General features: G+C 41.9%; 1 protein-coding gene across 1 annotated transcript in view; it reads right to left on the bottom strand.

Annotated features, from left to right (window-relative positions):
• Window positions 1-10,238: 10,238 nt before the first annotated feature.
• Window positions 10,239-27,335, bottom strand: part of LOC124131075 (growth/differentiation factor 11-like) — an 18,148-nt gene continuing 1,051 nt past the window's right edge. The window contains exons 2-8 of the mRNA XM_048390219.1: window positions 18,337-18,527; window positions 16,078-16,227; window positions 14,993-15,103; window positions 14,354-14,560; window positions 13,136-13,405; window positions 12,695-12,777; window positions 10,239-12,518 (exon numbers count right to left, since the gene is read on the bottom strand). Coding sequence (XP_048246176.1) covers window positions 12,396-12,518; window positions 12,695-12,777; window positions 13,136-13,405; window positions 14,354-14,560; window positions 14,993-15,103; window positions 16,078-16,227; window positions 18,337-18,527 — 1,135 coding nt within the window. The 3' untranslated portion in view covers window positions 10,239-12,395. The remainder of the gene's footprint in view (window positions 12,519-12,694; window positions 12,778-13,135; window positions 13,406-14,353; window positions 14,561-14,992; window positions 15,104-16,077; window positions 16,228-18,336; window positions 18,528-27,335) is intronic.

Genomic DNA, 27,335 nt, shown 5'->3' with positions numbered 1-27,335 from the left:
AGGTAGATTGGATCAGTGGACAAATAGAGTTGATCAGCGGAGTGGTAGAGTTGATCAGCGGAGTGGTAGAGTGGATCAGTGGACGGGTAGAGTTGATCAGCGGAAAGGTAGATTGGATCAGTGGACAAGTAGATTTGATCAGCGGAGTGGTAGAGTGGATCAGTGGACAGGTAGTGTGGATCAGCGGAGTGGTAGTGTGGATCAGCGGAGTGGTAGAGTGGATCAGTGGACGGGTAGAGTTGATCAGCGGAGTGGTAGTGTGGATCAGCGGAGTGGTAGAGTGGATCAGTGGACGGGTAGAGTTGATCAGCGGAGTGGTACAGTGGATCATTGGACAGGTAGAGTTGATCAGCCGACAGGTAGATTGGATCAGTGGACAGGTAGAGTGGATCATTGGACAGGTAGTGTGGATCAGTGGAGTGGTAGTGTGGATCAGTGGAGTGGTAGAGTGGATCAGTGGAGTGGTAGTGTGGATCAGTGGAGTGGTAGTGTGGATCAGTGGAGTGGTAGTGTGGATCAGTGGATCGGTAGTGTGGACCAGCGGACAGGTAGTGTGGATCAGTGGACAGGTAGTGTGGATCAATGGATCGGTAGTGTGGATCATTGGACAGGTAGTGTGAATCAGTGGAGTGGTAGTGTGGATCAGTGGAGTGGTAGTGTGGATCATTGGAGTGGTAGTGTGGATCAGTTGAGTGGTTGTGTGGATCAGTTGAGTGGTAGTGTTGATCAGTGGACAGGTAGTGTTGATCAATGGACAGGTAGTGTGGATCATTGGACAGGTAGTGTGGATCAGTTGAGTGGTAGTGTGGATCAGTAGAGTGGTAGTGTGGATCAGTGGAGTGGTATTGTTATTCAGTGGACAGGTAGTGTGGATCAGTGGCAGGTAGAGTTGATCAGTGGAGTGGTAGAGTGGATCAGTGGAGTGGTAGATTGGATCAGTGGAGTGGTAGTGTGGATCATTGGAGTGGTAGTGTGGATCATTGGAGGAGTGGTAGTGTGGATCATTGGAGTGGTAGTGTGGATCATTGGAGTGGTAGTGTGGATCAGTGGAGTGGTAGTGTGGATCAGTTTAGTGGTAGTGTGGATCACTGGAGTAGTAGTGTGGATCAGTGGAGTGGTAGTGTGGATCATTGGACAGTTAGTGTGGATCATTGGAGTGGTAGTGTGGATCTGTGGAGTGGTAGTGTGGATGAGTGGAGTGGTAGTGTGGATCAGTGGTCAGGTAGTGTGGATCAGCGGAAAGGTAGTGTGGATCATTGGACAGGTAGTATGAATCAGTGGAGTGGTAGTGTGGATCACTGGAGTGGTAGTGTGGATCATTGGAGTGGTAGAGTTGATCAGCGGACAGGTAGATTGGATCAGTTGCAGGTAGAGTTGATCAGTGGAGTGGTAGATTGGATCAGTGGAGTGGTAGTGTGGATCAGTGGAGTGGTAGTGTGGATCAGTGGAGTGGTAGTGTTATTCAGTGGACAGGTAGTGTGGATCAGTGGACAGGTAGATTGGATCAGTGGCAGGTAGAGTTGATCAGTGGAGTGGTAGTGTGGATCAGTGGAGTGGTAGATTGGATCAGTGGAGTGGTAGTGTGGATCAGTGGAGTGGTAGTGTGGATCATTGGAGTGGTAGCGTGGATCAGTTGAGTGGTAGTGTGGATCAGTGGAGTGGTAGTGTGGATCACTGGAGTAGTAGTGTGGATCATTGGAGTGGTAGTGTGGATCATTGGACAGTTAGTGTGGATCATTGGAGTGGTAGTGTGGATCAGTGGAGTGGTAGTGTTGATCAGTGGAGTGGTAGTGTGGATGAGTGGAGTGGTAGAGTTGATCAGCGGACAGGTAGATTGGATCAGTGGACAGGTAGAGTTGATCAGTGGAGTGGTAGTGTGGGTCAGTGGACAGGAAGTGTGGATCAGCGGAGGAGGTAGATTGGATCAGCGGACTCACTCCCATCGTATAACCATCGTATTTACCATTTTCACCTTTAACGTTGTTATCATAAGGGGTTGTTGTCACGAGGAGCACTACATGATGAAGCTGCAGACAAACACAGGTGACTGCTTTTGTTGAAACCTAATCCCCTCAGTCGGTGGACACAATACGCTAATACAGGAGGCTAACGCATACATCTACTCATACCAACAGAGTGCCCCTAATCGACCTGTCCCATTAGAATTAAAACAGAATAAACAAATGGACCATTCGACGAGACGCGACATTCTGTTCTACACAAACACCCGCTACAACTACATCAAATCTGCAGAAGTCCTAATGGTGTTTGCATGAATCTGTCCATTCATCTTCTGTTAATGACGCATACTTATTTGCGACTTTTGTAAGTCAAACAAAATCTGAGTTCATCTGTCCCTCGGGAGTCGGACAACAATACACCAGTATCCTCAAAGCCTATATGTCCCTGCGCCTTCAGCCATAATGAATAGGTATACACGTACTCATCAATAAGTTAGCAGTAACTAGAGATCCAGGTGCTGTTGCCGGGCAACAACGGGTTCATTTTATACTGTTTGTGGCTTTTGTTTAATAAAAAAATCAATTGTGCTTATCACAGGTCCTGTTACGTTGAATGGAGCCCCGAACATGGGTATAGATGTTGGTTTGGGACTGAAATTGTCTGGTACGCTGTCCTGTCTACCAGTAACTTACTGGGTTCTGTTCAGCAAAGGTCGAGATGGCAGCGGAAGGCATCACGGGCACTATGGAGGGGTAAGAGCTTTCAAGTAACCACCATCGCATATTTTATCTGTCAACTTTATTCTAATCAGCTTTATATTTAGGTTTAGTTCAGAAACTTTGATAATAATACAGATAGGATTGGCCTTAGTAGCATTAATACAGATAGGATTGACCTATTACCTATTAATACAGATAGGATTGGCCTTAGAAGTATAAATGCAGATATGATTGACCTTAGAAGTATTAATACAGATAGGATTGACTTGAGTAGTATAAATACAGATAGGATTGACTTTAGTAGTATAAATACAGATAGGATTGATTTTAGTAGTATTAATATATATATGTTTGGCCTTAGAAGTATTAATACAGATATGATTGACCTTAGAAGTATTAATACAGATAGGATTGACTTAAGTATTATTGATACAGATAGGATTGACTTGAGTAGTATTGATACAGATAGGGTCGACTTTAGTAGTATTAATACAGATAGGATCGACTTTAGTAGTATTAATACAGATAGGATCGACTTTAGTAGTATTAATACAGATAGGATCGACTTTAGTAGTATTAAAATAGATAGGATCGACTTGAGTAGTATTAATACAGATAGGATCGACTTTAGTAGTATTAATACAGATAGGATCGACTTTAGTAGTATTAATACAGATAGGATCGACCTTAAAAGTATTAATACAGATAGGATTGACTTTAGTAGTTTTAATACAGATAGCATCGACTTTAGTAGTATTAATACAGACAGGATCGACTTGAGTAGTATGAGTACAGATAGGATCGACTTGAGTAGTATTAATACAGATAGGATCGACTTGAGTAGTATTAATACAGACAGGATCGACTTGAGTAGTATTAGTACAGATAGGATCGACTTGAGTAGTATTAATACAGACAGAATCGACTTTAGTAGTATTAATACAAATAGGATCGACTTGAGTAGTATTAATACAGACAGGATCGACTTTAGTAGTATTAATACTGACAGGATGGGCCTAAGTAGTATTAATACAGATAAGGTTGACTTTAGTAGTATTAATACAGATATGATTGGCCTTAGTAGTATTAATACAGATTAGATTGACTTGAATTGTATTAATACAGATAGAATCGATTTTAGTAGTATTAATACAGAGAGGATTGGCCTTAGTAGTGTTAATACAGATAGGATTGGCCTTAGTAGTATTAATACAGATAGGATTGACTTAAGTAGTATTGATACAGATAGGATTGACTTGAGTAGTATTGATACAGATAGGGTCGACTTTAGTAGTATTAATACAGATAGGATCGACTTTAGTAGTATTAATACAGATAGGATCGACTTTAGTAGTATTAATACAGATAGGATCGACTTTAGTAGTATTAATACAGATAGGATCGACTTTAGTAGTATTAATACAGATAGGATCGACTTGAGTAGTATTAATACAGATAGGATCGACTTTAGTAGTATTAATACAGATAGGATCGACTTTAGTAGTATTAATACAGATAGGATCGACTTTAGTAGTATTAATACAGATAGGATCGACTTTAGTAGTATTAATACAGATAGGATCGACTTGAGTAGTATTAATACAGATAGGATCGACTTTAGTAGTATTAATACAGATAGGATCGACTTTAGTAGTATTAATACAGATAGGATCGACCTTAAAAGTATTAATACAGATAGGATTGACTTTAGTAGTATTAATACAGATAGCATCGACTTTAGTAGTATTAATACAGACAGGATCGACTTGAGTAGTATGAATACAGATAGGATCGACTTGAGTAGTATTAGTACAGATAGGATCGACTTGAGTAGTATTAATACAGATAGGATCGACTTGAGTAGTATTAATACAGACAGGATCGACTTGAGTAGTATTAGTACAGATAGGATCGACTTGAGTAGTATTAATACAGACAGGATCGACGTGATTAGTATTAATACAGATAGGATCGACTTTTGTAGTATTCATACAAATAGGATCGACTTTAGTAGTATTAATACAGACAGAATCGACTTTAGTAGTATTAATACAAATAGGATCGACTTGAGTAGTATTAATACAGACAGGATCGACTTTAGTAGTATTAATACTGACAGGATGGGCCTAAGTAGTATTAATACAGATAAGGTTGACTTTAGTAGTATTAATACAGATATGATTGGCCTTAGTAGTATTAATACAGATTAGATTGACTTGAATTGTATTAATACAGATAGAATCGATTTTAGTAGTATTAGTACAGACAGGATTGGCCTTAGTAGTATTAATACAGACAGGATTAACTTGAGTAGTATTAATACAGATAGGATCGACTTTTAGTGGTATTAATGAAGACAGGATTACCTTTCGGTGGTATTAATGAAGATATCCTTGACCTTTTGATTTCGACGTGGCCAGGATATTAAATTGGATCTAGGAAGTTAACATGGTTATAGGGGTAAGCTATTTTCAATAAGGATGTCAGGACAGCACGATGCAAACACTTGCCTAAATGTGTCTCAAGCTTTCAATGTACATGTGTGTGATTTCTTCTATCTGCAGCAAATCCGGGACAATGGGTGCAGGTATGTATTCTACCAATCCGCAGTCAACATTAAACTGTTTCTACGTATTCTACCAATCCGCAGTCAACATTAAGCTGTTTCTACGTATTCTGCCACTACACAGTCGACACTAAACTGTTTCTACGTATTCTACCAATCCGCAGTCAACATTAAACTGTTTCTACATATTCTGCCACTACACTGTCGACATTAAACTGTTTCTACGTATTCTACCAATCCGCAGTCAACATTAAACTGTTTCTATGTATTCTACCAATCCGCAGTCAACATTAAACTGTTTCTACGTATTCTACCAATCCGCAGTCAACATTAAACTGTTTCTATGTATTCTACCAATCCGCAGTCAACATTAGACGGTTTCTACGTATTCTGCCACTACACAGTCGACACTAAACTGTTTCTACGTTTCTACCAATCCGCTGTTAACATTAAACTGTTTCTACGTATTCTACCAATCCGCAGTCAACATTAAACTGTTTCTACGTATTCTACGAATCCGCCGTCAGCATTAAACTGTTTCTAGGTTTTCTACCAATCCGCAGTCAACATTAACCTCTTTTTACGTATTCTGCCAATACACTGTCGACATGAAACTGTTTCTAGGTTTTCTACCAATCCGCAGTCAACATTAAACTGTTTCTACGTATTCTGCCACTACACAGTCGACATTAAACTGTTTTCACTGTTACAAAAAAGAGCGAGACAACATCGGCTACGAAGGCACCGACGATGAGAAGATAGAGGTCAAAGATCAAACGCGAGTCAATGATATCTGCCTTGACCTATCGCCCGAGGAGGAGGAACTGATTCTGGAGAAGGTCAGTTGCCTAGCAACTTTTTCATTTAAAATATGTATAGGCTTGAACAGTTGATCACAAACGCTTTCGTCCTGGCTCAATGTATTCATGGATGCTGAAAAATAACCCAAATAATGTCCTAAGTGGCACGGAATACAACCCACTCACTCATACATCTAGCGTATGTTCATTGATGGCTGCTTATATGATATGCATTAAGCATCCCAATAAAATGAAATGTAGGGCCTCGACATCAACTCAATCTAAAAATCTAAAATTTTCTTAACCAACAATCTTACTTACCGCTTTAACTAAGTAGCGTTTTGAGTTATTCTCTGTACTAATAATAATTTGTTTTAAATGAATTATTATTATCTTAATGATATCTCTCAAAGTCCAATATTTCCTGTTGTGTTTGATCACAGCTGAGGGAGGTGGTGAGAAAGTGCACCAATGCTGATCCAAACAAGCGTCCGACGGCGGCGGAAGTGCAGAAACTCCTGGAAATGGCGGACATGAAGAAACTGTGAGGGAAGAGGCACGTGACGTACACATGTGACCTTCTGACTTAGCCTCTGCAGCCATTGACCAATCAGATTACATACTGTAGGTCCACGTGTCTTCACACGTCTCTGTCATTTTGTCTCCGCCTGTTTGTGTCTCCCTGTGTCTCTATGTGACCTTGTGTCTCCCTGTGTCTCTGTTTGACCTCGTGTTGTGGGGAACTGTACTCCAGGCTCGACCCATGACCTTCATTGACGCACCATGACCTTCAGTCAACAACAATCTGACCTTGGAGAATGGAATACAGGGTTATTCAATGAAACCTCGTCGGTCCCAACTCCGTTAATAAGGGGCGACTAGCGATTTCGGATTGGAAGGCCTCCATGCATACAAAGGGACCTTACGCCGTAACAAAGACTCGTTAATCCGGATATTTGTTAATCAGGACGATTACAATTGGACGTTACCGTCCGGATTAACGTGGTGTCAGTGTACATGTAGTACTACTCACATGTGCATGACAACAATCTACATCAATAATGTTAAATGTCAGCAATGCCAGAGGATATGGAGCTGTGGGTTTCCAGCTAAAATTTAGAATCCCGCGTATTTGGAACTCAATGGGCCCGTTATTTTTGTATATTCTGCTGTGGTGTTCCCCGACTGTTTAAATGTTATTCTTTATAAACTATCTTGAAGTGGTTATTGGTGTTGATGTTGTTGATGCAGTCTACCCAGGTTACAAAGCCAACGTTTGTCCAGGAATATCTGGGCGTAATGCCCAGGGTGGCTTTATGCCCAGGGTGGCGTTATGGCCAGGGTGGCTTTATGCCCAGGGTGGCGTTATGCCCAGGGTGGCGTTATGCCCAGGGTGGCGTTATGACCAGGGTGGCGTTATGACCAGGGCGGCGTTATGCCCAGGGTGGCTTTATGCACAGGGGGGCATTATGCCCAGGGTGGCTTTATGCACAGGGGGGCGTTATGCCCAAGGTTTCGGTATGCCCAGGGTGGCGTTATGCCGAGGGTGGCGTTATGCACAGGGTGGCGTAATGCCCAGGGTAGCGTTATGCCCAGGGTGGCGTTATGCACAGAGTGGCGTTATGCCCAAGGTTTCGTTATGCACAGGGTGGCGTTATGACCAGGGTGGCGTTATGCCAAGGTTTCGTTATGCCCAGGGTGGCGTTATGACCAGGGCGGCGTTATGCCCAGTGTGGCTTTATGCACAGGTGGGCGTTATGCCCAAGGTTTCGTTATGCCCAGGGTGGCGTTATGGCCAGGGTGGCATTATGCCCAGGGTGGCGTTATGCACAGGGTGGCGTTATGCCCAGGGTGGCGTTATGCACAGGGTGGCGTTATGCCCAAGGTTTCGTTATGCTGAGGGTGGCGTTATGACCAGGGTGGCGTCATGTAGCCATGCCAGTTATATGTCGCCATGCCCGTCATGTGTAGCCATGCCAGTTATATGTAGCCATGCCAGTCATATATAACCATGACAGTCATATGTAGCCATGCCAGTTATATGTAGCCATGCCAGTTATATGTAGCCATGCCAGATATGTAGCCATGCCAGTTATATGTAGCCATGCCAGTTATATGTGGCCATGCCAGTCATATGTAGTCATGCCAGTCATATGTAACCATGCCAGTCATATGTAACCATGCCAGTCATATGTAGCCATGCTAGTCATGTGCAAAGACATCAATTTATAAAGAGCAATGACTTTCCTAGAACCGTGTGAGTCAATCATTTGTGAAAACATTTCCAGTGAAACATGTCCAAAGGATTAGCTCTTAATCGGCTTAAGGAAGGATTAAACAACTCACTTAAACTTGCACACTCACCGAATAATCCCCTAACTGCAGCAGCTGGTGTGCTTTGGTTGGCCATCTGGCAAAGGCAATTGGCATTATAATTGGTACATTTGTTCTGAGGAAGGGTGGCGGTGGCGTTATGATAAGTTTGGTAGTATATCCAGGGAATTCTAAAGGTTGGAAATCCGTTCTGATACCCTTGGGCGTTATATCCAGTTTGGCGTTATAGTCTGGGACAATTTAGCCAGGGTAGACTGAAGATTGTTTCTTGTTTATCGCCGCACTCAGCGATATTTGTTTAGCATTAATACCCAACTCAGACACAGCATACCGACTCCGAGCTGCCAGTCCTTGTTTTAGGCCCTTAATGCTGAGCGCCAGACAAGGAAACAACAAGTACCATCTTTTATACGTATTTTGATATGACGCGGCCGGCGATCGAACCCTGCACGTGCCGCTCTCCGGCGGGCGCTCTGCCACTAGACCACGGAGGCTGTCTCATTGTATTCAAAGTAATAAGCATTGAATGATTGAATGCGGACAAGCAGCGACTCTGCGTTCTATTCACAACCTAACTCCTCCAATGACTGCACATTCAGATCAGTCATTGCTGATGAATTTTTATTCATGTGGATATTAAAGCAAAGTATATTACTAGGTCCATGGCTTCACTTAATTCAATGACGATTCAGTGGCTGTATCAGAAATAAGAGACAACTGAATTCCCATGTCAGGTTCAACCCTCATCACATGCGTATATAATGACTTAGTTGTATGTACGACCAAAATGAAGCCATGAATATTGGCTTCATCACGTAGCCAATTTGATTAATATTAGCAAAACAGGATTTCAGGTTACCGTGACGTGTCTGCTTTTTGTGAGTGAGTATTGTGTTACGCTGTTTACGCAATGTTCCAGCAAAAACACACGGGGGACACCTGAATTGGGATTCACACATTGCACATGTGGGGACTCGAACCCGGTCTACAGTGTGACGAGTGAACACGTTAACCACTAAGCTAACCCACCGCCCTGTTTTTTGTGTGACTGACTGACTCAGTATGGTTTTACGCCGCTTTTAGCAATATTCCAGCAATATCACGACAGGGGACACCAGAAATGGGCTTCACACATTGTACCCATGTCGGGAATCGAACCCGGGTCTTCGGCGTGACGAGTGAACGCGTTAACCACTAGGGTACCCACCGCCCTGTGTTTTGTGTGAAGAAAGACAAATTTGATATGGCTTGTAAAACCAAGCATGCACATGTATAGCGATGATACACCAGCACTCATTCTCGGGGTAGACTGCAACCCACGATCACCGGATCCTGGTACGACTAAGGGACACAACGCTGCAGACCACTCTGTTGTAATGCATAGAACATTTACTGAATGAGGATTATGCCGCATTGAGAAATATTCATGCAGTACCACAAGAAAACCAGAAAAGGGCATCACATATTGTACCCGGGACTATGATATTGTACCCGAACGCTTTAACCACTAGGCTACCCAATTACCTTGTAAATAAAATAAACACCCGTGAAGATCCGGGTAGAATAGGTCTTGAGCACCCCATGCTTCCCGTGAAGATCCGGGTAGAATAGGTCTTCAGCAACCCATGCTCACCGTAAAAGGCGACTATGCTTGTCGTAAGAGGCGACTAACGGGATCGGTGGTCAGGCTCGCTGACTTGGTTCATGCATGTCATCGTATCCCAACTGCGTGGATCGATGCTTATGGTGTCAATCACTGGATCATCTGGTCCAGGCTGTATTATTTACATACCGCCATCACATAGCTGGAATATTGCTGAGTGCGGCGTCAAACAACAAACAACATAGAATAAGATGTGATGTACCGGATGTTTATTTGATAACGACATTCATTGATAACACACGATACAGTCTGTACGACCTACTACACTAGTCTACACACGAGGCACTAGGTACAGAAGGCAAAGAGATGCAACAATGGGATTAACAGAGAGGTTTATAACAATCACATGTCATTTAAACGAAATAAATACATTTAAACAAATGCATAAATACAATGTGAATAAAACATATAACAAAACAATGGTCGGTATTTCGTCCCCATATACTTTGTATATACGGGAAACACCACTTTTAATATTGAATAAAATGCATTATAAAAGGGTGACAAATTCACTCAACCGGCTCGGCACACCTCCATCGTTTGCATCATGATTTAGTACTGATGAAGTAATGAAGTTCTGCTTCCCTCGCAGTCCCTGAACCATATTATTTTCACTTCCTCCCAGGACTTACTGTAAACCCATAGCAAGTCTAGACTTTTCACAGGTTCTGTATCTAAATCTGGGGTTTCTTTTCAATTTTAATTGAGTTATTTGTTTCTATATATATATAAAAAAAATGTTAAGAGACTAAGCTTTAGCTACTTCCTTGAAGACGTGGAATATTATTGTTATGAAGACGTTTCAGGGCTACATCTTTGCTCCATCATCAGAAACAATAAAAAAAGTTGTTATCCATAAGATACAGTAAACTACGGTTATAACGAACACGCTTATAACGAACTGACGGATATAACGAACTTACTTTTTTGTCCCTAAAATTTGCTGTAGTTATGCTGTATATATGCCTATAACGAACTACGGTTATAACGAACTAAACTAAGTGGTCCCTTTGGGTTCGTTATAACCGTAGTTTACTGTATGTCATTCTCCAATTTCTAAAGAACGTCCACCTATCATTAAGGCCGTTTTGCAGGCAGGAAGAGCGTCGACAAACAACGTTTGATAATTATCAATAAAAGGTGTCATCTTCCAACTTTAAAAGGCTTCTTCACACTATTTGCTGTCAGGAAGAACGTAGATGGTAACTTTAAATAATGATGCTGATGCTGATTCTGGGTATTTACGAGCGCTTCTGATGAAACCGATTCCGTTTCCTTCATATTCCCGCACTGAAGCTATATTACGAATACTGGCCACTCCTATCAAGTTTCCAATCATATATACACATGTTTTATTCATATTGATAAACAATGTAATACAAAAGAACTGCTGCCATCTGTCTCCTTGTTAAGGAAAAGGAATAACCAATATGATTCATTCATCCACACTCTCTCTCACTCACTCTCATTCCCTCACCCATACCAACATTCGATCACTCAAACTAGCTCGCGTATGCGCATCATTGCATTGTAAGGTGGGCACGTGAGATGCGGGTCCCTGCCTGGGCAACTCCGCCTAAGTACGTCATGAATTATGTACAATGGCACGTGACACGCTGCAAGTGAAGTAGTGCAGTAACCATGGCAACGTGTTCATACAAGCATTGGAATAAGTGTTAATGTGCATAAAAAAATGCAATAACGTAAGGTACAGCCTACTTTAAACAAATACTGATATGATAACTGCTACATGATACGAATACGATACATGAAAACACCTCTTTCAGTTCGTATTGAGATTCAATTTTCATTTATCATACAAATATATTTTATCCCTAGGTTTAAATAATTCCTTTATTCATATTTATAACAAGCTAAAGATCCCACATTAAGTAATGTTAACTCCATTTAATCTCTCGGGTATTATGCATTAGCTACTGGTAAATCTGTCCTGAATCAATTATTATGGAAGAATATTTTGTTTTGACAAAAAATGGGACAACCCTGATCACGTGATGCATACGGGACCCCACACGACGCTGCTGTCTCGTTCTCATTGCATTTATTGTGACGTCACACTGTTGCATACAGATTCGAAGCTGTAGATATTCTTTGATATAGATATAATAATTACTATTCAATATAATAATCAAAGTTTTCCTTCAAGTGTTATATCAGTTATACTAGCTTGTCTTGTTTTTCAATCCATTAAGAAACCTTGCAAGAGATGTATGCTACATAATGATAATAATAAGGCGAAATGTTCGGTTTTGAGACATAAAGTGCTGACATTATTTTTCATATTCAAATGTAACCATAATTCAAGAAGCTTGAAGCAGACCAGTACTTCGTCAGCAGCCGCACTGTAAAGTTTGTGTGAAGGGTAGTTCTCCGTAGTAAATTCGCTGGGAATCGTCAAAATAAAGACCCATTACAGGACGTGTTTCGGTAGGACGGCAACGTGACGATACTATCTGTCAACAGAAATAAAAACTTGCTATAAACAATGTTTATACATGGTACATTAAACCTCACCAACGTACATTACGTTATAACTACGGTGAAACATAAACTGAAGATATGTGGATCCTGGTCCAGTCAAGGTACGCAACTCGAATTCCCCAAGATTGAGGTAACTACAGACACCTACCTGTAGCATGCCGTTGAATGTCGTCACGCAGGTGCCGCCACACAGTAACGTCGTGTAGGATGTAGGCGCAATTACATAGGGGCCTGAAATATATAACAATCGCCAAATTACACACGAGCTGGTAAAGGTTGGTTTGTTTGTTTGTTTGTCGCACCCAGCAATATTCAAGCCATATGACGGCGGTGTGCAACTATTCGAAACTGAATAACTGATTGACATCTTGAGCATCGATCGTCACAATTGGGATACGATGACATGCAACCCAGTTCCCGACTACCCCCGATCCCGATCGAGACTGCTCGTTGAGAGAGAGAGAAAGAGAGAGAGAGAGAGAGAGAGAGAGAGAGAGAGAGAGTGACCATATGTGTCCTATTAGAAAATAAACGTCACGCTCACCTTAACATTGTATAAATAAATGAGGCATAACATTTATCAACTCACTTGATTCCCACGTTGCTATCCTCACTTCTGTGCCCTGGCACATCCCGACCGATCTCACGATGTTTCTTGGTGACGCAGTTGTGACGTCACTCACTGGTGATGACGTAGCTCCTAGGTCACGTCTCGCCCGGAGCCGACCAAACTGAGGAGGAAGTCGGCCTTGTCTTGTGATGATTTCTAAATATGGATAGTTGGACTCGATGTTCTCGTGTAACCAGCGGAATCTGTTGAGAGCTGCAGGCTCCGAGTTGTCCTCCCTGCATCCAGTCTCTGAAGTGAGTCGTGTTTTACGCCATATTTAGAAATATATCAGGCATATTATTACCGGGGAACACCAAAGAAAATGCTTCGAACCCGGGAATCGAACCCGGTTTTTGGCGTGATGAGCCGACGCGTTTTCCACTCGGCTACCCAGATGAAGAATGACAATGGCAGTTGAATATGTAAAAGTAATTAAGATTTCAAAATCAATTATATCCATTTCAGCCGAATAAGAGTTCTTTTGAACACCACCTCCGTGGTGAGTGAGTTTGGTTTAACGCCGCTTTTAGTTTGTTTGTTTGTTTGTTGTACGCCGCACTCAGCATATTCCAGCTACATGACGGCGGTCTGTAAATACTCGAGTCTGGACAAGACAATCAAGTGATTGACATCATGACCACGCCATTGGGATACGATGACATGCATCATCAACCAAGTCAGCAAGCCTGACCGCCCGATCCTGTTAGTCGCCTTTTACAGAAAGCATCGGTTTCTGAATTCTAACCCGGATCTTCACGGGTCTAACGCCGCTTTTAACAGTATTCCAGTTATATCACGGCGTGTCAATCCAGGCAATTGGAGTGAGTGAGTGAGTATGGTTTTACGCCGCTTTTAGCAATATTCCAGCAATATCACGGCGGGGGACACCAGAATGGGCTTAACACATTGTACCCATGTCGGGAATCGAACCCGGGTCTTCGGCGTGACGAGCCAACGCTTTAACCACTAGGCTACCCGACCGCCCCCAGGCAATTGGAATACGATGACATGCATCGACCAAGCGAGCAAACCTGACCACCCGATCCCGTTGGTCGCCTCTTACGACAAGGATAGTCGCCTGTTACGGCAAACATGGGATGCTGAAGACCTATTCTTCCCCGAGTCTTCACGGGTCCCCGTGTTCTGCAGTATGTGACATTACTTTGAGACGAGATTATTCTCTACGTATGTCCCTACCTTCCGGGCTGTTGCAGTTGACGTGGACAAGCATATTCATGGCGTTGCACGGGACCTCGTTTTCATCTTTGACAATAATCTCGAACCCGAAGTTGTTTCGTTCACCGCTCAACCACTCCGAGACGGCCTGCTTCACGTTAAACATCACCCATGTGGGTCCATTTGTTGTCACCATCCGGGCATCAAGCAAGCGTTTCCTGTTTAATACTGAATCCAAAGTGGGAACATTAGAACGACCATTGAACAAGCTGTAGTTGGTTGGTTGGTTGGTTGTTTAACGCCACACTCAGCAATATTCCAGCTATATGACGGTGGTCTGTAAATAATCGAGTCTGGACTAGACAATCCAGTGATTTACATCATGAGCATCGATCCACGTAATTGGGATCGATGACATGCATCAACCAAGTCAGCGAGCCTGACCACCCGATCCCGTTAGTCGCCTTTTACGACAAGCATAGTCACCTTTTACGGCAAGCATGGGTTGCTGAAGACCTATTCTACCCCGGATCTCCACGGATCGAACAAGCTATAGAAAACAATAGGATGGGAAGTAATTACGATCTCTTTGTTGTTTCAACGCAAACACCTTTTCAAGTATTTGCTTAACTTGCAGGTTTTTGTATATTTGTATCTTACCTCTGTTCCGAGATCGCTGGAATCTCAGAGGTCTGAGGAACTGGTACACAGACACCAGGAACCTGGATCCGCTGATGGACATTGGAACCTCCTCGCCGTGACATGTGAAGCCTGAGGAAGAACAGCAAAAACTGTGTCAAAGATGTGCGTGCGTGCGTGCGTGCGTGCGTGCGTGCGTGCGTGCGAGGCTGTTTGTTCGGGTCCGCCCAAGCAACTGTTTTATTGTGCTAGCCCACTGCGTTACATTTGCTATGCCGAGACTCCAGTCCTTGTTTTATCCCCTAAATGCCAAACGCCAGTCAGGGTAACAACAAGGACCATCTTTTAACCTCTTTTGGTATGTCGCGGCCGGGGATCGAACGCTCTACACCACGGATGTGATCTCCGCAAGACGAGGGCTTACACGGTATCATTACCTTTTACGTCATGTTTGTCAGAGAGTGTCAGGCATCGATAGATAACCATGTACAGTGAAACCCCGTTAATACGGACATCTCACATTAAGGACGATTACTTGTGGGAGCGTCAATGACCAAGCTCATTACTCGTACAATTATTCGTTAATCCGGACATTCGTTCATCCGGACTAAATAACCGGAAACGGTTCGTACCATTCGGATGAACAGGGTTTAACTGAAAACAACATGTTCGTTCGTATATAGTTTCAGGCTAACTAATAATTATATAGCCCCCTCCAATTTCTGGGTCGTCTTTTATAAACAGATACAGCTGTGTTTGTGAACAATGAGTGAGTGAGTTGGGTTTAACGCCGCTTTTAACAGTATTCCAGTCATATCACGGCGTGTCAGCTTAATGTGGGAGGAGAGCCCGAAGTGATGCAGGTCTCAGACGTTTACCACTTCGGTGAAACCCAGGAGTACAGGTATGGTGCTGACAACCTCAGAAACATAATCGGGGCGAACCGGGATTCGAACCAACAACTATAGGTATTGGCATGCCCAAGGGACGCAACTCTGCACAGCGAATGGCGCCTGAGACGACTGGGCCACCCGTGCCCCCTTGTAAACAATGAAATATAAATATAGATTTATCATTGTCAAAGAAATAATGATTATAATGCTCACCATTTGTGTGTCGAAGGAATACATTCAGATTTGCTTGGCGCAAGTTTGTAGGGACAATGTCTTGTCTTGCCGCCAGACTCGTGTACACACGGAAACCACCGAGTTCTTCATCCTCCCACAACTGGCGGTCGACGTTCCTCGGCAGAGAACCTAGAACGCCATAACAAGACACGTCACAGGAACTCATAGCGATTGTCAAAGTATGTCCACTGATGGTATGGTAGCACAAACGTGTCACTTTCATTTGTTTTTTTCTGTGTAATGTAAAAAGTGTAACGAAAAATAAAGAACAAACATTCTCCACCCATTCATTGTCGTCAAAATTGATATTTCTAAACTGATAACATTTATCAGTATGCTTTATATCGTTTAATACATTTTGGGAATTTGAACAGTATTTGTAGCTTTGTTTCAAAGGGAAACAACATCAGACATGTTTAGAATTCCTAATCCACGAAAACGAGTAATTTAAGCGTACATTTGAAATGAAGACTTGAAACTTTTTATGGATAACAAATTCTTAACGTTTCAAGGTACTTCTTGACTATTCATTATTCAAACAATGAAGGGGCAAGAAGTAGCCCTGAAACGCTGACACAAAGTTCTTATAAATAAATTCATGTCATTATTTTCTTCTAACTATTACTTCTAAAATGTTTTTGACGTACTGGTTGTTCAACCGTACCCCAGCAACAACTGGGTGACACATTCTTCCTCATTTATTGGTATGATATAGTTCTACGGCCGTTCAGTTTATTTTGTCTTTTAATTGATTTAATTATTTTTTTATTTTAAATTATTACAAAAAAAATAAATATTTTTAAAAAGTATTTAACTTACGTTCAGAATAGAAATAATGACCATTAAATGTCATGTATTTTATACATGTTAGACAAATTCTTTCTTTAATACATTAGTGTTTGAGGCATTCCTGTTGCAAATCCCACAAACATATTATTCCAATTTAACATAATCTAAATCTGACAACAAGCGATAAACATCCGCCACGATGGGCTCCACCCGCCTTAGCCTGTCGCCACACAATCAATGTGGCCCATTCATTCCTCGGCAACACTCTATCCCGCCCGGGGGGCTCTCTTCACCATATATACATAGCTCAAGGTGATACTGGAAAGTTCCAACGAACTTATGAATGAATGAAGTTCCATTCAGGGTCACATGCTATTCTCATTTTGAATACCTCAAACATCTAAGAATGGAAAATACCCATGGGCAGACATGGGTTCCGTTACCGCCACGTGGGTCCACGTGGAACGGCCTTGACAGGTACAACGTCTTTAACTAACGCCCCTGTTTTCATGGACAGAATTTCACAGTCAGCACTGGTTTTTTTTCTGTTTTTTGTTGTTTTTTTGTCTGCCTGTCATGTTGTCAAGTACCTCGGACAACGACACAAGCTTTTTATATTTTATCACCAATTTTGTTTTTATTTAAAAAAATAAAATTTAACATTTTTCTTTACCTTGACCAAAATCGTTTTCACACAGTACTTAAGCTGAGCGTTTTCGGATAACAAAATATCTTTAAGGGTTCAGTGTTGTTGTGTTCGTTGTGTTCATTATTACCTTTCAGTGATTTTTAAAATATTTTTATACATTTTATTCGCGGATAACAGTGCATTAATCGCTCGGTGTTCTTTTGTTCATATTTGTTAAAATGATTTGGAAACTAGTATTTACATGGCAGTATATGATGTTAAACACAAAAGCATGTCGTGCTATACCTAGTAACAGATATTTCAAACCTAATAGTATATATTGTTAAACTTAGTTGTATATTATATTATACCTAGTAGTATATAGTGTTATACTTTGTAGTATATATTGTTATACCTAGTAGTATATAGTGTTATACCTAGTTGTAAATAATGCTATACCTAGTAGTATATAGCGTTATACCTAATTGTATACAATGTTGATGTATTATTATAACTAGTTATAACTAGTATCTATTGCTCTAGGTAGGTTTCAATATTCTTATAACACGTAGATGTTTGTTTGTTTGTTTGTTTGATGCAATATTACAGTCTGGACTAGACAATCTAGTGATTGACATCATGAACATCGGTCAGCGCAATTGGGATACGATGACATGCATCAACCAAGTGAACGAGCCTGACCACCCGATCCCGTCAGGCGCCTCTAGTTATACCTAGTAGTTTATAGTGTTACAAATAGAATACATTTTAAATACTAGTGAATAAATGTGTGTATACATTCTTGTAACTTCTATACTCACACGAAGCAGAGAAACAGCGCCGGTCATCTTGGGTCTCCAGTTCTTCCCCCACCAACGTGTAGGGGTATGATTGGTTGGTGATGTTGCGGATGAGGCCTTCCGGGATGTTTGGGGGCTCCGTCCAGCCGAGACTGCGCAGAATCTGTTCCCGGATTCGCTGCAGGCGGTATCGGCGGTTCCACGAATGCATTCTGGGGATTGACAGACCAAATATATAACGCGTATCTAGGCAACGCGGGGTCCGTCAAGTGAGTGAGTATTGTTTTACGACGCTTTTGGCAATATTCCAGCAATATCACGGCGGGGGACAACAGAAATGGGCTTCACACATTTTACGCATGTTGGGAATCGAACCCGGGTCTTCGGCGTGACGAGCGAACGCTGTGACTACTAGGCTACCCCACCGCCACCGCTAAATACTAACAAAAGTGCAGATGTAAACTGCTATTTTACAAAACAATAATCACAATGAACGCAAGACATTTCATTCTTTGGGTACAGTAAATTATTATCTTTTACTTGTTATATCTAACAACAAAAGCGAATGTATTTTCGAAATATATACACGGAATTATTGACAAACTAGCTTAAGAAGTTTTTTGTTGTTGTTGCTATATGACGGTTTGTAAGTAATCGAATCTGAACCAGACGATTCACTGATTGCCATCATGAACATCGATCTACACTACACAATTTGGATACGATGACATGCATCAAGCAAGTCTGCGTGCCTAACCACCCGATCCCGTTAGTCGCCCTTGCGACAAGCATGGGTTGCTGAAGACCAATTCTAACTCGGCTTTCCACGGGTAGCTTGAGAAGACGTCACAAGTGGCAGACTCACAGGATTAGCACTACCAAGAGGCCTTTATCAGTGTCAACGTCACACTGTCTGTCGTGGTGGGTATCCAGCTCTGTCGGAGCCCTTCCCACAATAACGATCCCCATTATGCCGACAAAGAATCCCCCTCATTAGCCAAGTGACGTCTGTTCCCCGACCCCAGGTCCCCTGGGTGTTAATGGCTGGGTATTAAGGGGGATACAGAATGAATGGGGACCAAATTACGCACTGTCATCGAGTTCACCTCGTACACGAACATGAACTGCGTGACTGTCATTTGGAAAACACAACTTTCTTCTAAATATTATTGAATATCCTCAAAGATGAACAAAGTAAGTGATTGTTTGATGTCAAATCCAACTTCAGAATTGGTTGTGTATGCATGAACATGCTATATTGAAGAATGTTATTTAAGAATTGAAATTGCCAGCCAAAACAAAGTATACACTTGAAATTGGATTTGATACAAATAATAACAACCGTTATCAAAGCGTTACTGGGCTGAAAACAGCCCCCGAAACACTTCAAACATATTACAGGTCCAAGACACAATTATGATTTCCATATCAAATACGTCATCATCAAATAACCATTTCATTTTAGTTTCATTTTAGCCACCGTCAAACACGTATGTATACTTTCTTTTGTCCGGAAGTGTATCTCCCTCTCGATCAAACTCTTCCATGCAGTTACTTCAATAGCCTATGGGCCGCCTCCGTGGTCTAGTGGTAGAGCGTCCGCCAGGAGAGCGGAAGGTCCGGGGTTCGATCGCCGGCCGCGTCATACTAAAATACGTTAAAATATGGTACTCCTTATTACCCTGTCTAGCGCTCTGCAGTTAGGGGCTAAAACAAGGACTGGTTGGCTTGGAGTCGGTATACTGTGTCTGAGTGGGGTATTCATGTTAAACTGCGGCATGGTATCTCAGTGAGCTAGCTCCATAAATCAGCATCAGTCCAGACTAGTACAAGCAGCCACACACACACACACATACACACACACACACAAACACACGTGCATGCATGTCGCTAAACAAGTGCAATAAACCCCACCTCACCTCACCTCACCTCACCTCACCAACTATAGCTTTTGCTGCAGTAGTGGATAGAATTGAGAGGGAACCGTCGGAGTATAAGATTTAATGCAAAGTTATGTTTTTTACCAAATCTGAAACAATTTCGGTTTTGCAACAGATAAAAGACTCCTGTAAGTGTTCAAATGGTTTAATTTACCATACTGACTTCAGAAAATGTGTGATTTCATAAATAAAAAAAACAGCGCTGTCCATTGAGATTTCCCTCTACCACTATCAAACGGGTCCTCTGTTTTGCTGTAATCCCTCCTCATACCATAACGCTGCCGCCCCCGAACCGATCTTCTTCCATGACACAATGATTGGCGTTACGTTCACCTCGACGTCGGTACACTCAAATCCGTCAATCGCTGTGGCTGAGGTGAAAACGAGACTCGTCAGTGAATAGAACTTGTCCCCACTGCATGGCTGTCCAGCGTAGACGCTGTCTGCACTACTGTAGACGTGCTTGGCAATGGTTTCCTGTCAAAATGGGACGTCTGGCGGGTCTTCTGGTGACAATCCCTGCACATCTGAGGCGACGACGTACAGTTTGTGAAGCTATTCGTCGAAGTCCAGGGACGCTTCTTGCAGTCACTGTTGCTGGCTGGAATCGATTTCGTAGATGTGTTGTTCGAATCCAGTTGTCTTGTCGATTATTGGTTACGTGTGGCCTGCCACTCCGAGGATGGTCTCTGAGTGCATTCGTCTGTTGCCAACGTTGCCATAAACAATAATGGTGTTTCTGTGGACGATAAATTGTCTTGCAACATCACGTTGACTCGATCCTGCTTGAAGCATACCAATGGCTCGCAGATGCTCATTTTCGGACAGGCGTGGCATTTCGTAATGTTGAATATTTGCGTAATTTTGTTGTTTTTCTGAGTGGTTGTTGTCAGCACGATGCTAAACAATGCATATGGAATCCCGTTAACGCACATGTTTTTTTACCCATTCTTGGGTATTGAAATGCATGGGGCTTGCTTAAAAGTCACATTTTGCCTGGAATGCATGCTTTTCTGTAGCAGTTGCGTTTTTTTTACTTGATTCCATAAATGTACTACAATATTGAAAACCAAACTTTACTTGTTTGAAAAATACACTAAAATATTGGTGTCACAGGAACTTTTGTTGTTGAGTATATGTTTACAATATGATTAATTACAAACTTAAATTACATTGAATTGGCTTTGTGTATATAGCAATTTGATGAAAAACATTAATTTCTTTCGAAACAAAAGGTTACTACATGCAATATATTGGATATACATTTGTTAACGATATATATTTCAAGGCATAGATATAATAATTATTAAACTTGGGCAAAAGAAAGTATACCGAGCATTTTTATGATATTGAAAATTGATAATAATAATTAAACTTGGGCAAAAGAAAGTATACCGAGTTTTTTTATAATATTGAAAATTGAAAGGACTGTTTTTAAAATTGATTATGTCTATTTAACTATAACTAAGGGGCACGGGTGGTCCAGTCGTCTAAGGCGCCGCGATTCGCTGTGCAGAGTTGCGTCCCTTGGGCACGCCAGAAACCTATGATTGTGGGTTCGAATCCCGGTTCGCCCCGATTATGTTTCTAGGTTTGTCAGCACCATACCCGATCTCGTGGGTTTCACCGAAGTGGTAAACGTCTGACACCTGCATCACTTCGGGCTTTTCTCGCACATTAAGCTGACACGCCGTGATATGACTGGAATACTGTTAAAAGCGGCGTTAAACCCAACTCACTCACTCACTAACTATAACTAATTCCTGTAACGGTGTGTAAAAGGTAATCTGTGAGTGGGTAATATTGTGTAACATAACTTGGTTTACGCTGACTAGGGTAGGAAATGAATCTGCAAGATGACCCCTCCCATGTTTGAAATTCTGTACATTTGTGTCGGGAAAAAAACAACTTTATTGATTTTCAAAGACAAGACGTCTGAGATACCCATCAGTTTTTGTGTATTATGTGATATTGTTTTAAGAAGTTATTAAAACATGTTTCCCAGTTATCGTATATCTTAGCCGCCATCATGGTAAGATACTATTCATATATAATCATTTGCTCATTGGAATTGTTTACTGAAAAGGAACATTTTAACTTACTTAATATTTTCAGTATTTCTCAATCACTACATTTTCAAACATATAGTGAGTGAGTATGGTTTTACGCCGCTTTTAGCAATATTCCAGCAATATCACGGCGGGGGACACCAGAAATGAGCTTCACACATTGTACCAATGTCGGGAATCGAACCCGGGTCTTCGGCGTGACGAGCGAACGATTTAACCACTAGGCTACCCGATCGCCCCTTCAAACATATATCTTTTATTATAAAATACCAAATGAAATCAAAATTCATACATCCGCAATATATGACGTTAAAATGTCATGTGCCCTAATTATACCATGTTAATATGTCATAAATCCTAAGATGACAAAGTAGACACAATTTATGGAAAACAACTTTTTTATTTACTAGATTCTAAGATGTTGAAATGAAAAATGTCTATATAATGTGATGGGAAATTGCACAGATCTATATTACATGATGTTCAAGAGAGTCAGATCTGTGTAGGAGTGTACCTCCATCCACTGTAGCGTGGCCAAATGATAGAGTGGGATAGAACGTATGGGCAGTGGAAGGTTACAGCTTGACGGAAGTGGGTCAGACAAGAGATTAATGGCTCTCAGGAATCACAACAACAACCAGAAATAGTCCCCTATTCAGTGTCTCACCTCGGAGGTCATGACCACCCCGGAGGTTGTAGTAAATCAGACCAGAGTACGCATAGAGTTCGAGTCAGGTGTTGTAATAGAGGAGGTACAAAACGCCAGAGTCAATATCAAATGTATTCATATGTTGTAATAGATGGGTTACATAACGCCAGGTACAGAGTCAATGTCAGGTGTTGTAATAGATGGGTCACATAACGCCAGGTACAGGGTCAATGTCAGGTGTTGAAATAGATGGGTTACATAACGCCAGGTACAGAGTCAATGTCAGGTGTTGTAATAGATGGGTTACATAACGCCAGGTACAGAGTCAATGTCAGGTGTTGAAATAGATGGGTTACATAACGCCAGGTACAGAGTCAATGTCAGGTGTTGTAATAGATGGGTAACATAACGCCAGGTACAGAGTCAATGTCAGGTGTTGTAATAGATGGGTTACATAACGCCAGGTACAGGGTCGATGCCAGGTGTTGTAATAGATGGGTCACATAACGCCAGGTACAGAGTCAATGTCAGGTGTTGTAATAGATGGGTAACATAACGCCAGGTACAGAGTCAATGTCAGGTGTTGTAATAGATGGGTTACATAACGCCAGGTACAGGGTCGATGCCAGGTGTTGTAATAGATGGGTAACATAACGCCAGGTACAGAGTCAATGTCAGGTGTTGTAATAGATGGGTAACATAACGCCAGGTACAGAGTCAATGTCAGGTGTTGTAATAGATGGGTTACATAACGCCAGGTACAGGGTCGATGCCAGGTGTTGTAATAGATGGGTAACATAACGCCAGGTACAGAGTCAATGTCAGGTGTTGTAATAGATGGGTCACATAACACCAGGTACAGAGTCAATGTCAGGTGTTGTAATAGATGGGTTACATAACGCCAGGTACAGAGTCAATGTCAGGTGTTGTAATAGATGGGTCACATAACGCCAGGTACAGAGTCAATGTCAGGTGTTGTAATAGATGGGTCACATAACGCCAGGTACAGGGTCAATGTCAGGTGTTGTAATAGATGGGCCACATAACGCCAGGTACAGGGTCAATGTCAGGTGTTGTAATAGATGGGTCACATAACGCCAGGTACAGAGTCAATGTCAGGTGTTGTAATAGATGGGTCACATAACGCCAGGTACAGAGTCAATGTCAGGTGTTGTAATAGATGGGTCACATAACGCCAGGTACAGAGTCAATGTCAGGTGTTGTAATAGAAGGGTTACATAACGCCAGGTACAGAGTCAATGTCAGGTGTTGTAATAGATGGGTCACATAACGCCAGGTACAGAGTCAATGTCAGGTGTTGTAATAGATGGGTCACATAACGCCAGGTACAGAGTCAATGTCAGGTGTTGTAATAGATGGGTCACATAACGCCAGGTACAGAGTCAATGTCAGGTGTTGAAATAGATGGGTTACATAACGCCAGGTACAGAGTCAATGTCAGGTGTTGTAATAGATGGGTAACATAACGCCAGGTACAGAGTCAATGTCAGGTGTTGTAATAGATGGGTTACATAACGCCAGGTACAGAGTCGATGTCAGGTATTGTAATAGATGAGTTACATAACGCCAGGTACAGAGTCGATGTCAGGTGTTGTAATAGTTGGGTTACATAACGCCAGGTACAGAGTCAATGTCAGGTGTTGTAATAGATGGGTAACATAACGCCAGGTACAGAGTCAATGTCAGGTGTTGTAATAGATGGGTAACATAACGCCAGGTACAGAGTCAATGTCAGGTGTTGTAATAGATGGGTTACATAACGCCAGGTACAGGGTCAATGTCAGGTGTTGTAATAGATGGGCCACATAACGCCAGGTACAGGGTCAATGTCAGGTGTTGTAATAGATGGGTCACATAACGCCAGGTACAGAGTCAATGTCAGGTGTTGTAATAGATGGGTCACATAACGCCAGGTACAGAGTCAATGTCAGGTGTTGAAATAGATGGGTTACATAACGCCAGGTACAGAGTCAATGTCAGGTGTTGTAGTAGATGGGTAACATAACGCCAGGTACAGAGTCAATGTCAGGTGTTGTAATAGATGGGTTACATAACGCCAGGTACAGAGTCGATGTCAGGTATTGTAATAGATGAGTTACATAACGCCAGGTACAGAGTCGATGTCAGGTGTTGTAATAGTTGGGTTACATAACGCCAGGTACAGAGTCAATGTCAGGTGTTGTAATAGATGGGTAACATAACGCCAGGTACAGAGTCAATGTCAGGTGTTGTAATAGATGGGTTACATAACGCCAGGTACAGAGTCAATGTCAGGTGTTGTAATAGATGGGTCACATAACACCAGGTACAGAGTCAATGTCAGGTGTTGTAATAGATGGGTTACATAACGCCGGGTACAGGATCAATGTCAGGTGTTGTAATAGATGGGCCTCATAACGCCAGGTACAGAGTCAATGTCAGGTGTTGTAATAGATGGGTTACATAACGCCAGGTACAGAGTCAATGTCAGGTGTTGTAATAGATGGGTCACATAACGCCAGGTACAGAGTCAATGTCAGGTATTGTAATTTGATGGGTCACATAACGCCAGGTACAGAGTCAATGTCAGGTGTTGTAATAGATGGGTTACATAACGCCGGGTACAGAGTCAATGTCAGGTGTTGTAATAGATGGGCCACATAACGCCAGGTACAGAGTCGATGTCAGGTGTTGTAATAGATGGGTTACATAACGCCAGGTACAGGGTCAATGTCAGGTGTTGTAATAGATGGGTTACATAACGCCAGGTACAGAGTCAATGTCAGGTGTTGTAATAGATGGGTTACATAACGCCAGGTACAGGGTCGATGTCAGGTGTTGTAATAGATTGGTTACATAACGCCAGGTACAGAGTCGATGTCAGGTGTTGTAATAGATGGGTCACATAACGCCAGGTACAGGGTCAATGTCAGGTGTTGTAATAATGGGTTACATAACGCCAGGTACAGAGTCAATGTCAGGTGTTGTAATAGATGGGTTACATAACGCCAGGTACAGGGTCGATGTCAGGTGTTGTAATAGATGGGTTACATAACGCCAGGTACAGAGTCAATGTCAGGTGTTGTAATAGATGGGTTACATAACGCCAGGTACAGGGTCGATGTCAGGTGTTGTAATAGATTGGTTACATAACGCCAGGTACAGAGTCGATGCCAGGTGTTGTAATAGATGGGTTACATAACGCCAGGTACAGGGTCGATGTCAGGTGTTGTAATAGATTGGTTACATAACGCCAGGTACAGAGTCGATGCCAGGTGTTGTTGAAGACCAGGTCTAATCAGTGACTATGTGTAGCTTGCTGCGGGATGACGATACACTCGAACTACATGTTATATTCGAATTTATACTGATCATGTTCTTTTCGTAACTGATTTGAATTTTGAAATATCTCTTTAATTTGCGTTCTCTATTTTCTGTGTTGATTCCAACTTTTCGTTATAGCCAAATCCATCCTGTAGTTATGAATAATAATCATACACATACACTCCATATATTCATTCAAGAAAACGAAATTAATATTAACGAATTAAATTGGATGGCCGTGTTTTTCACAAAGTTATAAAATGCCACCTTAACGAATACTATTACATTTTTATACACATTGTTATTATTGTCGTTTGTTGTGGGTGTTCGTGATACTGGAGATTGAGTTGAGGGTTGCGCATTAGCTGTCAACACGGTCGTACGACAGACTCTCATTAATTTTTAACCATTTTCCAATGGACAGTGTGAACCGCGTGTCACTTATATTGTAAGATGATTTTGGGTACATCACTGTACTGATTACAAGATACTTAGGTTCTTATATTACAGAATGTATAATCGGGGTTTGATATTGTATTTATATTTTATATCTGAGCAGCAGACAAAAGTTCTAAGCTAAGCTGTTGAAAGTTACGTTATGTGTGTTCAAGATCAATTTTACATTTCTACTACAAGGTGAGGTGAGGTTAAATGAGGTTAACGTCGCGTTCAAGGTTATTGTACGTATTCAGCGACGTGCGTGTGTGTGTATTTTTGTGTGTTTTCCCTATTGTTGTTGTTGTTGTTGTTGTTGTTGTTGTTGTTGTTGTTGTGTGTGTGTGTGCGCGTGTGTGTGTTTTCGTTTTTGTTTTTATTTTCGTCTTTTTTGCCTGTACTAGTTCGGACTAATGTCGGTTTTATAGTCCTAGCCCACTGAAATACCATGACGTCGTTTTACACCGAGCCGACCAGTCCGTGTTTTATCTCCTGTAATGCCGAGCACCAGGCGGGGTAATAACAAGTACCATCTTTTAAAGTATTTTGGTTTAACAGAACGGGAATCGAACCGGCGACCTTCCCCTCCTCACTACACCACTA

Source organism: Haliotis rufescens, unplaced genomic scaffold (assembly GCF_023055435.1).
Source record: "Haliotis rufescens isolate VD_foot unplaced genomic scaffold, xgHalRufe1.0.p SCAF_10, whole genome shotgun sequence".
NCBI classification, from domain to species: Eukaryota; Metazoa; Mollusca; class Gastropoda; order Lepetellida; family Haliotidae; genus Haliotis; species Haliotis rufescens.
Note: the sequence above shows the minus strand (reverse complement) of the source record. Positions and strands in the feature narration are given on the sequence as shown.